Here is a 14,886-nt window from a genome sequence, read left to right as displayed (position 1 = left end):
ACCATAGTCATGGAGCATGGTAACGACCCATGTATCAGAGCATATCTGGCAGCAATGTGGGGTGGGGGAACTAGTCTGTCCCAATATATTTTATCTAATCAATCCAACTTTTTGTTTAGCTAGCTGGTCCTGCTGGCAGCTATAATACTAAGATTATGCCTTCCTGGTCCATTGTGATCATATTGTTATCTAAGGCAGCAGGAATGCTTCCAAATCAGAACAACTAATCACCTTCCCCTCCAACTAGGAGTCAGGTTCTGGGCAAAATGGAAGCTACCAAAAGCAAGAGAAATATGGGGGTACAGGAGTGTCTCCAGGCACCACCACAACATAACCAGAAGCAAACATACAGGAATACCTCATTATGATAATCTGATTACTACATGTAACGAAACCGCAGATTATGAGGCACTGAGTCTATGGAAACGAGGGGATTAGGTTCCCAGACTAAAAAACACAAATCGCCCCCAATCATGAAAATGGGCCAAATAAAGTGCCCTACCATACTCTGCAATAGTCAGGAGTCCAAGGATGCCCCCAACAAGTGAAAAGAGTGCCCCCCCAACAATTCATCTGAAAATGGCAGGTTTTTTCATTTCATTTTTTTTTTAAAGGAGCCATAAAATGGCCTCCACACTGAAAATGGGGCCAGAAATGACCTCCAAAGTCATTCCTGGAGACTCCCGACCCACGGATACATGGAACTAACTCTAATTCCAAGTTGGATTTTTTTCATGTATGCAGAGGTCAGGTGTCCATTTTTACATATGCAGAGGTTGGGTTACCAAGCCGCGGATAGGCAAATCTGTGGACAGTGAGGTAAGCCTGTATTAACATTCATTAGACAATTCAGAAATGAATGGATTGCACTCTTTTTTTCCATTTTAAAATTTTATTGATTTTTACAATATCTTAACAATCAAGTTACACTTAAGTAAATGTTGACTTCCCACTTACCAGTCTGCACGGTTCTTGTTAACTATACATATAAACCATTGCTATAATATTACAAAACATATATACTCCGCCTTACAATAGGGGTGTGCATGGAACCGCGGAGCTGCGGTCCGGCACTGGGGTGGGGGGTTCCATTAAGGGCGGGGGAGGGTTTACTTACCCCTCCCGCACTTTCCCTACTCCGGCGCCATATTTACTGTAGAAATTGGGCGGCAGGATACCTCCTTGCCGCCCGCTTCAATCCCCGCTTGGCCGCCCCCTTCAATCCCCCTGCCGCCCCCTTCAATCCCGCTTCGCTTCGTCATTAGAAATGGGTGGCAGGATACCTCCCTGCCGCCCCTTTCCCTGCTGGGCTGCAAAAGGTAAAGCCTTTTGCAGCCCAGAAGGGAAAGGGGCGGCAGGGAGGTATCCTGCCGCCTGATTTCTAAAGCCGAAGCGAAGCGGGATTGAAAGGGGATTGAAGGGGGATTGAAGGGGGATTGAAGGGGGCGGCCAAGCGGGGATTGAAGGGGGCGGCAGGGAGGTATCCTGCCGCCAGATTTTTAACCACAAAGGAGCCAAGTGGGGATTGAAGTGGGCGGCAAGGAGGTATCCTGCCGCCAGATTTCTACAGTAAATACGGCGCCGGAATAGGGAAAGCGCAGGAGGGGTAAGTAAACCCTCCCCCGCCCTTAATGGAACCCCCCCACCCCAATCCTTCCGAATAGAACCACCCCGTGTCCAGACCGGTCCGGAGGCCTGTAGAATGGCCTCTGGACCGGTCCGTGCACATCCCTACCTTACAATTCGATTTTTCCCTACCCCAACCTGCTGTGATACTAAATTTCAAGCCCTGCTGAAAGGTGCATGTTAGAAAAACAGTTTTTTAAGTAAGAAAGGTTCCCAATCTTTAAAACATTCCAAGTTTTCGTCCCTTATAAGTGTTGTAATTTTTGCCATCTCCGCATATTCCAAAATTTTTATCAACCAGTCTTCTTTCCATTTCTGTGCATATACTATTCTAGCCGCCATGGTTGCATACATTAATAAAGTTAAATTTCTCCTAGAGAACTCTCCTTGAGTTATTCCCAACAAGTTGGATTGCACTCCAGCTCCAAAAACATACATCTGAAACTGGACGTCATTGACCAACAGTCTAACTTCAGCTCTAATATGTTGTAATGCAGACATTTTGTGAAAGAAATAGAAGATTTGATGTTTCATTCATCCATGTAAAATTTTGTTTTTGCATACTCAAGCATGCAAAAAGCAGTTTCAAGCCCTGCTTGGCAACACGGTGTCCATGCAAACTTTGTTAAGCTTTAGTTTTTAAGAAGCAATACCTCCTTGCTTTGCTTGAATGAGTTTTGCTTAATGCATTCTTTGAGATGCTTTGAGATGCTTAATGCATTCTCTGAGATACAGGCATCATGCTGTATATTATAAGAAAGTAGCTAATGATATTGGCCAAATCAAGAAACATTTGGATACCCTATGGCACTATGGAAATCGATGGGCCTTAACTGTGTATGGATATCAAGTGTGACTAAATCATGCCTCACCTTCTTTTCACTGTTCCCAAGAGACATGTGGTCATGCCATCTACTTCCTTAGATGCAACTAAGGATGGGGAACTAACTTAGAAGGGGAGGTAGAGCTGGTTTTGTAAGCATGAATTGGGTGGATAGGTAACTCAGTGGTAGAGCATCTGCTTGCATGAAGAAGGTCCCAGGGGAGAGCTGCTAGCAATGTGTAGACAATACCGAGTCTGATGGACCAATAAGCTGACTCAGAATAAGGCAGCTTCCTATGCTCCTAACTGCATAGCCTTCCTGTCCTTTGGATCACAGTGTGTTCATGGTGCTGGATAAGATACAGTGGTCCCTCTACTTACGAAATTAATCCGTTCCGAATGCACATTTGTAAGTCGAAAAGTTCGTAAGTCGAAAAGCGGTTTCCCATAGGAATGCATTGGGAACGGATTAATGCGTTCCGGAGCCTAGAAAAAAGACCCAGACCCCCAGTAAGGCTTGCAAACTGCACAGGAACATTTCTTTTCAAGAATAAACAGGCAGTAAACAGGCAGGCAAGTCAAGGAAACCGCATGTAAAATTCGTAAGTCGAGGAAACCCCATCTAAAAATTTGTAAGTCGAAAAAACCGCATCTAAAACTGCCGTTTGTAACTCGAAAAATACTTATGTCGAGTAGTTCGTAAGTCGAGGGACCACTGTATTCTATTTGTAAATTAACTGCCTTTTCTCTCTTGTTTTCCATTTTATGTTGAGCACGTTTTGTGCACTTTGCTGTTTATATTCTTTGAAATTAATGATTTTCAAGGCATAATTTTCCCTGTTCAGAAAATTTATAGAAGACATCCAATGGGTATGATTCAGTCTTGAGGTTTCACATTAGAAATATCTATCGTGTGCTCCTCAAGCACGGATTCTTATTGTATATTTCAATATCTTCTGTGCCTTTCCTATGTACAAAAACTCTTGCTTTTTCCTCCCAGGGGAAGTTTCAGTTACATTGGAAGAGGAAGAAGATGCTCCTACAAATCCTCTGCTTTTTATTTCCCACTGCAGGCCCATTCAACTAGGTAATGAATAATGGGAGAGGGAGGAAATGGGTTGTTTCTCTTCATATTTCATAAGTATTAGAATGACATTGCTTTGTAAGAAATAAAACAAAGATGCTGGGGACAGCTATAGAGTTTGTAGTCAAGAGGAGGGCTTGGTTTCTCACTGTGTTTCTTCTGTTAGCTTTGGCTTCTGGGTAAAATATGATAATATTATTTTATGTGCTTTATATAGCAATGTATGCCTTGATTGAAGAAGAAGAAAAAGAATATTGGCCATGTAAGCATGGGAGTGACTAATTTTTCCTTAGGCAATAATCCCTTGGGCTCCATGAAGAGTTATTGTGAGGGTCCCTGGCCTTTAATGGAATTTCCAGGAGGCTACCACAAGAAGAGGAAACCTGAAAAGCCTCCATGCTTTGGATCCTAATTTCTGGCCACTGTTTCAAATGCAAAGTGTACAGTATTACTATGTTCAATAGCTGACATAGAGAGCAAGGAAACACCGGCTCAGCAAGAGAAGAGCCTAACAGAACTTCCCAATTTATTGCACCAGCACTGCAGGGAAGTGACAATTTTTGTTACCTTCCTCAGGAAGCCCTTTGTGCCACCTGAAAATATGAACCCGAGGGTTGTGCAGCCTTCACTGAGATATTTTCAGGTGGCATAGAAAACTTCCTGGGAAAGGTGTCAAAAACTGCTCCTTTCGTGCTGCCGTTAGTGGGGAAGTTCTATTAGGCTGCTCTCTTGCTGCACTGGTGCTTCTCTCCCTGCTCTATGTGTCAGCCAATACATCATATGCAGAGAGAGAACAACCATATAATTGGCTTATCCTATGTGATTTTCTGTACCCAGGAGATATAGGACCAGCACAGGATGGAAACACAGGAGAGCAGCAGTCACACTCTGTTAATGTAATAACAGTTCCTTAGTTTCTTATAAAACAATGACAACAAAGTTCTGCTAACAGCTGCCCTATTACAATCCTAGAGCGCTACACATAAGGCTAGGATAATTATGTCCAAAACTTGTTTTTAGAAAACTACAAGTAGAATAATCTTTAAAAGTGTTAAATTTATATGACCTGTTTTACAAAATAATAGGTTACATGGAGTACATGCTAAAACACACACACACACACATACACCCAAGCATTTGTCAATTAAGAAGTTGATTTGTATAAGTAGCTGTTATGTAAACTAACTATTGCATTGAAAAAAGAAAATTGAAAAACCAATATTTTAGTTCCTTTAAAACTGTTACAGTATCTTTCATCTGTAATACACCTGGAAAAGCAGGGTGGTTCTTTTCTGTAAGCAAAGGACTGATTCCTCCTCAGTGACTCAAGCTACCTCTCTGCTGCCCTGTTCCCTCTTTGGCCAGAAGTATCAGGAGCGTGTGCGCAAACCAGGCACACGCACGCACGTAGCACTCACTCCTGACGTGCACACAAGTGAGTGCAACGTGCATGCGCATGCGCCCGGCCTGCACATGCACACCCGCCACTTCCAGCCAAAGAGGGAAAGGGGTGGCAGGGAGGTATGATGCCGCCCTGACAGAGTCTTTACTAACTGAGTGCTGGGAGGGGGGAGCGGGGGGAGGGGGAAGTGTACCCTCCCACGCCCTTAAAGTTATCCCCTCCCTGTCTTCGAACTTCCCCCACCTGGTTCCGTGCACATCCCTAAATATCAGCTATACATTTCTTATCATATTAGGAAGAAAATGTGAAATTATACAGAACAATTCTTATCTCTTCTAGTCTCCTTAGAGTTACATTCCTTAGAATTACATTTACATACTCTTTAGAGTAAGGTGGTTGACTTCCTTTAAAAAAAAAATCAACCTTCTCATGCAACACAGGTATTCTGCTCACATGAGCAAACATCAGACCAATTGGTTCCTGCAAGATTGTCCCTTTCTCTTTTGTGAACTGAAAAGTCACAACTTGCGAACAGTTCTTTCCACCAAGACCTCTTTATTGTGCAAGGATTAAAATATCTACCAGATGTTACAGATTAAAGCAAAACAGTTTCAGTGTAAATACACTATCTTCATTCAGTTATTAATACAGATTGAATGTCTTGGTGGTTGTTAAATTCCTTCCCGTGAGACAAGCAATGGGGGGGGGAGTAACATCATAGCTGCAGGAGAAGAATAATTCACACAGCTACCATCAAATACTAATTTAAATTAGTATTTGAATCTCATAGCCACAACCATCTCCTTAACATTAATATCTGGTTTTAAACTTATCTATTTACACTGCCTCCTTTATTTTATGCTTCTGCAAATTTCCTTCCACCATCAGTAGAGAGTTTTTAGTTCCAACTACTCGTCCACCATGCCTCTCTTTCATATGCACAGACCACAGTTTGGCAAGACTCCCATTATATTGTATATCAGACAAATGCTCACTGTAAATCTCTCTCTTAAAGGTCTTCCCATTTCACAGATATAAAAAGGAGGAACATTCCTAACACTGTCTTATAGATTACCCCCTTTTTGCTACACCAACCTCCTCCACTTTCACAAATACCACAATCTTTAAGCTCACTCTTCTTATCAAATGAGTAATTCGGCTCATCCAGAAATAATTAGAAGACAGACAGAGAGGAATGTGAAACAGAAGGCAGTGGGGGTTTCCACAATAAGATAGGAGAGGAATCCAAAGAAAAAGTGGGCAGTTTGATAAGGGCTAATGGGTATACACTCCCTATACCCAAGAGCAGGAAGGTAAAATTTATAGGAAGATTGCCAGTGTTTAAAATTCCATTTATTACTGACAGATTTATCTGGCAGACTCAGAAGCTTCTGGAGAAATATGGAGTTAAAGCTAACGTAGTGTGTAGTGCACCCATAACATTAAAACAACAATTGGTTTCCTTCATAGGAAATGTGAGCAGAAGCGTAAAATAAAGGAGGCAATGTATATCTGTAAGTTAAAAGCAGATATTAATATTCAGGAGATGGTTGTGGCTATGAAATTCATTAGTATTTGAATGATGGAAGCTGTGTGAATTATTATTCCTCTGCAGCCGTGATCTTTCTCTCCCTCTCACCACCCTGCCTACTGCTTATTTCACAGGAAGGAACTGAAGAACTGCTGAAACATTCAGTCTGTATTAGCAACAGAAGAAAGTGTATTTATATTGAAACTGTTTTGCTTTTAACCTGTAACATCTGGTGGATATTTTAATCTTTGTGCAATAAAGAGGTCTTGGTGGAAAGAACTGTTTAGCAATTAACATGTGCATAGCATCACCAACTTATCAACTTATTCACAACTTGCAATTTCTCCATTCATGGAAAAGGACTTGCAGTCTCATGAGAGTCCATAGTTCTGACATTCTGCAAATAGACCACTCATGCATGATTTGTTTTGTTGAGGGGGAGCGAAGCTTGGCCAGTTGTATATTGTTGGAACCAATTCTGAGATAGGAAGCTGGAGAGCACATCTGGGACCACACCACAGCAGATGATTAACTCGAGAAAAATCTTCTTTCAGTGATTTCATAAAATAACCAGTTATTCGATAGAGTGACCAATTTCATTCAACTTCCACCATTCCTTTTCACGAGAGCTGCAGTCTCATGTGAGTTCATGGCTCACTATTATGTTAATCGTAACACAGAATTCTGGAACTACAACTATCATGCAAGAATCAGAGAGCTACTGATTAGAGATGTGCAGGATATTTTGACTGCAAAATGTTTCAACTCAAAATGGGTGTTTTTGAGTGTTTTGAGCTCAAAACAGAACACCCTCTATATAAAGAGTCCTTTTCAAGCTGGGAGCAGAACAACCCTGTTTCAATCAAAACGTTCCAAGCACCTTTTGGGAGGCCTGTTTTTCCCTTGCTGATTCGTTTCCTGGCACTGACTTCCAATTGGTTTGTGATCTCCTTGCTTCTTGGTTGGCTTGTTATCATACAAGTCAAGTGTTGTCATGGGCAACTGTGCCCCTATTGGCTGGGAGGATGGGGGGACACACAAAAAGAGGTAATTTCATAATGTATTCAAAAGGGACTGGGCGGCAGAGAGCGCCCTTATGCTTCTCTTGAATAGCATGCATCAGGAGAGGAGAAAGGTAGGTTTGATTTTGTAGTTTTCTTAGCACTGAGTACAATATGCTGTGCTATGCTGCTATAACTATCTGGTTTTGCTGGATCTCAGACTGACAAAGGCAGAACTTGGGTGCTTTCCCTCCTTGAGTTGCAGTTTGTTTTGTTCATGAGATGGTACTGTGGCAAGTAATGGACAGTGGCAGCTCTGTCTCTGTGTGTGTGTTGATTGCTGTGAAAAGCTCCATGACTGCCCTTGAGACTAACTTGTGCTTCACTCACTGTTCTGCAGTCTGCATTGCAAAGTGTACTCAGTAAAAATGTAGCTGAAGTTGCTCTAGATGAGCATATGGCTATACTTGCAGCTAAGTAAGGATGCTGCTGTGGCAGCTGTTGCAAAGCTAGGAAATAACAAAAAGTCACAATTGTGTGTGAGAGAGCAACTTGTGCCAATGATATTACTGCAGCACAGGCACTGTGGCTGGCAATGGATGCTGGGTCAGTGATTCTTTTTTGGCCATTTGTGGACTGTGTTTGAAATGTATGTTCTGTGTTGGGGGGACAGATTCCCTTTTACTGTGTGCTTCTGCAGTGCTTTTCAAGACAGGGTTGCAAAATGCATTGAAAACTGCAATGCAAAACTTGTGTGCATGCACTCTGTGAGTGCAGCTTGTTCCAGCCATAGGGAACAATGGGGAAACTCAAAACCCTTCATTGTTCCCCATGCGTAGATCCAAGGGACACCAAAGTGGATTGTGTGGTAGGGCATGACAGGTGCTACCTGCCACCCAACCCACAGAAGAAATGGGCAAGCAGGCGGCTTTTAACAAAAATTTTAACCTTTTCCCCAAACTCCCATAGGATCCTAAAGGGGGGAAGGTTAAAGATTTTGATAAAAATCACTCGCTTGTTTCTAGCTTGAAACAGAAATGCAAAATCCATGTCATGCACATCCCTACTACTGATAATCTGGTGTCATTAGTGTAGAATCTGTTTCTGCTATAAACATCATTTACATAAACATCAGAGCATACATGGGAGCTTTTAAAATCAATCCTTGATCAATTTGTCTTTTACTTGAGTTTATTCCTAGCTTTGCCTGAATGTTCTTGGGCCAAAAAAAAGATAACCAAAACTTCTCTCTCTTACCATTTCTACCTGATCCTGACCCCACCCCACCCAATGCAGGTAACACATATCTGTGTCTCTCTCCTATCCTACCTGATGCAGGTAATCCAACAGCAATATTAGACACTTCCAAAAATCTGCCCTTCATTCCATCTGTAGCAAATGAAGGAGGAAAGCACTGGACTGTTAATGAAGTTAGAGCTCTAATACGTGTATGGTCAGACAAAAGCATCCAGCAACAACTGGAAGGAACTGTGAGAAACAAAAGAATATTTGAACATGTTGCAGCTAGACTTCAAAAATTTGGAATTGACAGGGACTGGAAGCAGTGCAGAACGAAATATAAAAATCTAAAGCATGAATACAAGAGTGTAAAAAATGCCCAATATTCAGGCAATACAAGCAAAAGTATGAAGTTTTTTAGAGAACTGGATGCAATTCTGGGACACAGCAATGCAGACAAAATGAACAGATCAGATAACGATGATTGTGAAAAACCTGCCGAATGGATGGAAATTAAAACGGAAAAGAATTTCAGAGGTAAGAGTTCAAGCTATAAACTTTATTTCTGGTATCAGTTTTACACTATCGGCATAGCAACAATAAGTCTCAAGTCATAAGGAAAAAGTAAGATTTCTTTGCTGCCACTAAGTAAGCCCTAAAATTGGATCTAACAATCATTTGGTTGCATTTTTCTGCCACTGTTGCTTTAGTTGTTGTTCCTGCTATTCACCAAGAGCTCCCCCAAAGCCAGGTAGCCAATCTGGCTCACACAAGTGAAGGAAGATGCCCAGGAGTGCTGATAGCCCAAAGCCAGGTCCTCATTCCAAAGGCTTGCTAAGGCCATGATGGAACAAACCAGCTATATTACAATAGAAAAATATCCAAGAGCCACCTGGAATCCATCCATATCCATAAGCCTCCAAGAGAGTATCCCATCTTAATAGGTTCCCTTCATGTCTGTGGAAGTTAGTGGTCCTAGTAAGCCTAAAGCCAATACACTTACTACCTTTGTATAATCTAATATTCACAAGTGCTTATATTGATCAAAGAAGAATAGAACATTTATCAGAATGGCTTGGAGCAGCAACTTCAACTCCCATAATCCCCAACCAAAGGCCACTGGGGCTTGGGATTATGGGAGTTGAAGTCCACTAACATCTGGGGGCCCAACGCTGAGGATCCCTGGCTTGGAGGATACAAAAAGTATAGTTAAATAGGTATACTATCCAGTGTTAAAGAGGCAGGGGACTATAGCGGGAACATAATAAGTATATATTATGTTATAATATATAACATTATATATATAAACTTATTTTTATACTGCATTAATGTGCACACACATTTTTATACTGCCCAAAACTTACATACTTACATCTCTGGGTGGTTTAAAACAGAATTGTAACAGAATTGGTTAATGATAGATGCTTTCTTTTTACCTTTGCCTCTCCCATTCTTTCTCCCTCTACACTATCTCACTCTGTTGAAATTTAGACTGGTTGATATCCAAATTAACACTGCATGTGTGCCATGAACGAGGGGCAGTTTTCTGTCAATCTTCTTGTTCCTCTGCAGTCCACTGTGCCTCCTGAAAATATGTCCCTGAGGACAGCACAACAATGACTGCAGAAGGAAGGCGAGCCTGATGAATTGCCTCTCCTATGTAGCACATGCACAGTGTTAATTTGAATGTTGGCCAGAGTAGGCTCCTTATAGTAAGGGCTTGTTTTTGCTTAAGTTACATTGTATATGCTGCTGGTACTATACATACTAGGATAGCTCAGTTGATTATCTGGAGGCTTGTAAAAAACTATTTCCTTTAAAAGTACTGCAATAAGACTTCTTGTTAAAAGAATTCTACAAAATGTAATGCCATCATTTGCAACATTTTACTCAGAATTACAAGGAGATGCAGGTGAAGAAGACTCAGTCAGCAATCTGTCAGGAGATCTGGGTCTTCCAGATGTAAGGAAAGTGACAGACAAAGGTAAATGCTGAAATACCATACACAAATTCCTTCAATTAAAGCAAATAAATACGTAACTTTGTAGTATTCATTTCTCTTCTCCCCCCACCGGTTTTGCCTAACAAATCTCTTTTGGTGCTTCTAGTGCTCCTTAGCATATTAGACAGAAATAACTATGTGAATGGTCATTTGGAAGAGCGAACTACCACACACATGAAGGAAGATATAAAAGAAGAAGATACTGATTTAGGTTAGTGGAATGCAATTTTAACCTATTATTTTTGCTTAATAGATAATGGTACTTGAGACATACTGAGTCAGACCATAGATACATCTAGCTCAGTATTGTGCACACTGACTGGTAGGAGCTTTCCAGGGTTCCAGGCAGGAGCCTTTCCCAGTCCTACCTGGAGATGCTATGAATTGAACCTAAGACCATACAAAGCATGTGCTCTACTACTAAGAGCTATCCTTCCCTGGTACATGCAATATGATTATTTAAAGGCAGGGTTGATTTGGTTTAAATCAAATCGATTTAAATCACTTCAGAGGAGGACTCGATTTTAATTTTTAAAATCACTAGCCAGGAAGATTCTATTTAATCATCATTTTCTAGTAAAACTGCATTCTTATCCAATATAAGCTTAATACATATTCATAGATAGATGTACGTTTCATTTTGAGAAGGTAGGTACACACATCTCATAATTCCATTTCATTCAGGCAAATAGGCCTTGCATTTCTTTGTTGCACTGTTTGCATTTTGCACACATACCTGACTTACCCACAGGTATAGGAACTTCATTAAAATATTCCCAAATGGGGTCTCTCTTACAGCCTGCTGCCATGAAGGGAATCCTCCTTTCCACAATGGAAGATCCCATTGGTTCCTCAGAACTGGGAGGATGAATATATTCTGTTCACTTTTGGTTTCACTTTCTATTTGCCTCCCCATCCTTTGCATTTATATCAGACTCCTCCTTGCTCAGATCTACTCCATCCCCCCTGCCATTCATTCATTGTCCTCCTTTGTATTTGCACTTTGGGGAGTGGGGGGCAAAGAGAGAGTGAGATTTGCATGTATACTACCACTTGCAGAATACTTAATGAATGGCAATAAAGATATGTGGGTGGGAGTCCTATGTAAATGTCATCTGACACCGAGCAGTTATGGAATACTTAGTCCACAAGATAAACCTCTTTTATGACTTCATTGAAGTCGGGCAGAGCTATGGAGCCCGATTTCACATGTCCACAATTTGATAATCATATTTATTTTTTATTTATTAAAATTTTATTATATACTGCCTCCTCCAAAGATTCTAGGCAGTGAACACCATCACCAATAACAATAATAATAATAATTAAAGGGCAAACAGCTGGCAAAACAGGTGGGTCTTAAGAAGGGCCTTAAAAGCAGCTAGGGGAGGGGGCTGAAAGAATCTGGGAGGGAAGAGTGTTCCAAAGAAGAGGAACATTATATGTTCTCCCATGCCCGACAAGCAGTACCTGTAGCATTATACCACACTTACTTTCAATCATTATACGAATATCAAATCTGTTTTCATCTTTCTGAATGTTTGCATACAATGAGATACCTTGTAGTTACATTTATAAAGCATCTGTGTGCATATGTACTACTGCATGGCCTTTACTCCACTGAGTTTTCTACTCTGCCCAATTTGTGAATATATTTTTTTAAAATAATATTTTTATTTAATAAGGAAAGGAAAGGAAATAACATGATTACATTATCATCTCTTGAACTTCCAACAGTTACATATGACAATCCGGGATTCCGCTTCCATCCTTTGCCAATCTTCCCCCTCACATCATATATTAAAGAAAGATAGAAGTAATGTATTAATCAAGCCTCAGTATTAAAAAACAGCACCCCCCGCCCCAAACAGATCTTGGGTGTGGATGTTGATCCTGTGCTAAACTTTAATTTATGAAAGGTTCCCAGATTAACGCAAGTATTTCATCTGAGGTACTCCGTAAATAAGCACTTATATTAGCCACCGAGGCATATTCCCATAGCTTTAATAGCCATTCGTCCAAGGTCAGGGTTGCCTGTGATCTCCAATTGGCAGCATAGAGAATCCTGGAAGCAGTAATCCTATGTAAGGACGAAGTTTATATTTAAAATTTGTTGCATCTTAGAGTGAATTTCCCCCCAAAATTGTTGTGCTTTGCCACAAGTCCACCACATATGATAGAATGTCCCCACATAATTCTTAGATTTCCAACAGGATAATTACTGTCCATCTTTCTAATTATCGTGGGAGTAATGTACCAATGAAAATACATTTTGTACCAATTTTCTCGTAAGGTACTATTTGCTGTAAATTTAATATTCACATTCCATTTATGTTCCCATTGTTGGATATCAATTGTCCTGTTTAAATTTTGCATCCACTTAATCATGCAGTCTTTTATTTCAACTTATATATCAATCCCAGTAAATGATCAGCATTTTGGGTTATTAGTACTTCAAATTATGTTAAATTTCAAAGTTTACCACTTTGTCTTTGTATTTCTTTCTGCACTATAGAGCTAATTTGTAAATATTGAAACCATGAAGGTTCTTCGGACCATTCCAAAATGAGGGTTTGAATAGATTTAGGTTTTGTTTTCCCAGTAGTTAAACTTTGCATATTCTATGCCTTCTCTCTCCAAGAATCAAACTTATTAGATTTTTCTTCTTTATGGAAAAAAAAAATATTTAAAATAAATGCCAAAGGTGATAGATCCAGGCTGATCCTTTTCTTATACTTGTCCCAAACAGTTAGCAGACTATTTCTAATTGTGTGGGATTTTATGTCCTGGTCATTTCTTTTTATGTTAGTCCATAAAAACGTATGTAACCCATCTGAAAGATCTGATCCCTCCATATCCATAATCGGACCATATGGTTCTCTGATCCAATCCGAAATCCATGTCAAACAACTGGCATGGAAGTATAATTTCAAGTTAGGGACAGCCAGTCCTCCCCATTCTTTTGCATCTTGCATAATCCTAAACTTGATTCTTAGTTTCTTATAAGCCCAAATAAAAAGAGTTTATATGCCTCTGCCACATATTCAACATCTTATCTTCAATCTTAACCGGAATAATTTGAAATAAGAAATTCACTCTTGGTAAAATATTCATTTTAACTGATGCTATATTCCCCAGCCAAGAAAGATTTAGTTTTTTCCACCTACCGTATTTTATGGACTATAAGACTCACTTTTTTCCTCGAAAAATATCCGCCAAAATTCAGGTGCATCTTATATGTTTTAACAGTTTAATATGTTAAAACTCTGAAAAACTGGATTAAAATTAAGGTGCGTCTTATAGTCCGTAGCATCTTATAGTCCATAAAATACGGTATTTAGGTCTGCTAAGATAAGATTCCACACTGGTAAATAATTGTTCTTGAACAGGTCTTTATTATTCCATTAAATTATTGCCCAAATATTTAATCGGTTCTGCTGCTGTTTGAAATCCACTCTTATCTTTCAAATACAATAATTCCATAACTGGCAAATTCCATGTAATGATCTGTATTTTATTTTTATTAATCTTATATCCCGAGATCCTGTTGTACTGGTTTATATGCTCCATTACTGTATCTAGAGAGATCTTTGGCCAAGTAATTGAAAGAACCACATCATCAGCATACAATTTTATTTTATGCTCTTGATTCACCATCTTAATTCCATAAATTCTTTGCTCCTGCCAAATCTTCTTTGCCAAGGGCTCAAGAGCCAAAATAAACAGCAATGGAGAGAGAGGGCACACTTGTCTGGTACCCTTGTTAATGGCACATTTTTTTGATATCAACCCATTCACTATTATCTTGCTGATTGCTCCCGATAAATACTTTGAATCCATGAAAGGAAATTTGACCCACAGTTCATTCTTCCCAAAACCGTAAACAGAAAGGACCAATCCAAATTATCAAAAGCTTTCTCTGCATCGAGGAAAACTATCGCTGCTTTACTCTTCTTCTTTGAAATATTGTCTATTGTATTCAGTATAAATCTCAAATTGTCTTTCATATGTCTTATTAGTATAAATCCTGTTTGATACAGGTATATTATATCAATCAGAAAGCCCTTCAACCTTCCTGCCCGAATCGCCATTTGCGAATATTTTCAGAGGCGTACCTAGGTAATTTTGGGGCCTGGACCTAAAGGCCTTTGGAGCCCCCACCCCGCCCCCACCCATGT

The 14,886-nt window shown here is 40.1% G+C and overlaps 2 protein-coding genes across 5 annotated transcripts in view; one reads left to right on the top strand and one right to left on the bottom strand.

Moving 5' to 3' along the window:
* Positions 1–14,886, top strand: part of PAICS (phosphoribosylaminoimidazole carboxylase and phosphoribosylaminoimidazolesuccinocarboxamide synthase) — a 57,322-nt gene that overhangs the window by 3,733 nt on the left and 38,703 nt on the right. For 2 of the 3 annotated variants that reach the window (XM_053257316.1, XM_053257315.1), the window contains exons 2-5: positions 3,450–3,536; positions 8,764–9,243; positions 10,601–10,690; positions 10,815–10,919. In XM_053257316.1, coding sequence (XP_053113291.1) covers positions 3,450–3,536; positions 8,764–9,243; positions 10,601–10,690; positions 10,815–10,919 — 762 coding nt within the window. The remainder of the gene's footprint in view (positions 1–3,449; positions 3,537–8,763; positions 9,244–10,600; positions 10,691–10,814; positions 10,920–14,886) is intronic. The other variant, XM_053257317.1, reaches the window with a different exon arrangement.
* Positions 1–14,886, bottom strand: part of PPAT (phosphoribosyl pyrophosphate amidotransferase) — a 78,451-nt gene that overhangs the window by 37,683 nt on the left and 25,882 nt on the right. The gene's annotated exons all lie outside the window — the stretch shown is intronic.

Source organism: Hemicordylus capensis, chromosome 5, assembly GCF_027244095.1.
Source record: "Hemicordylus capensis ecotype Gifberg chromosome 5, rHemCap1.1.pri, whole genome shotgun sequence".
NCBI classification, from domain to species: domain Eukaryota; kingdom Metazoa; phylum Chordata; class Lepidosauria; order Squamata; family Cordylidae; genus Hemicordylus; species Hemicordylus capensis.
Note: the sequence above shows the minus strand (reverse complement) of the source record. Positions and strands in the feature narration are given on the sequence as shown.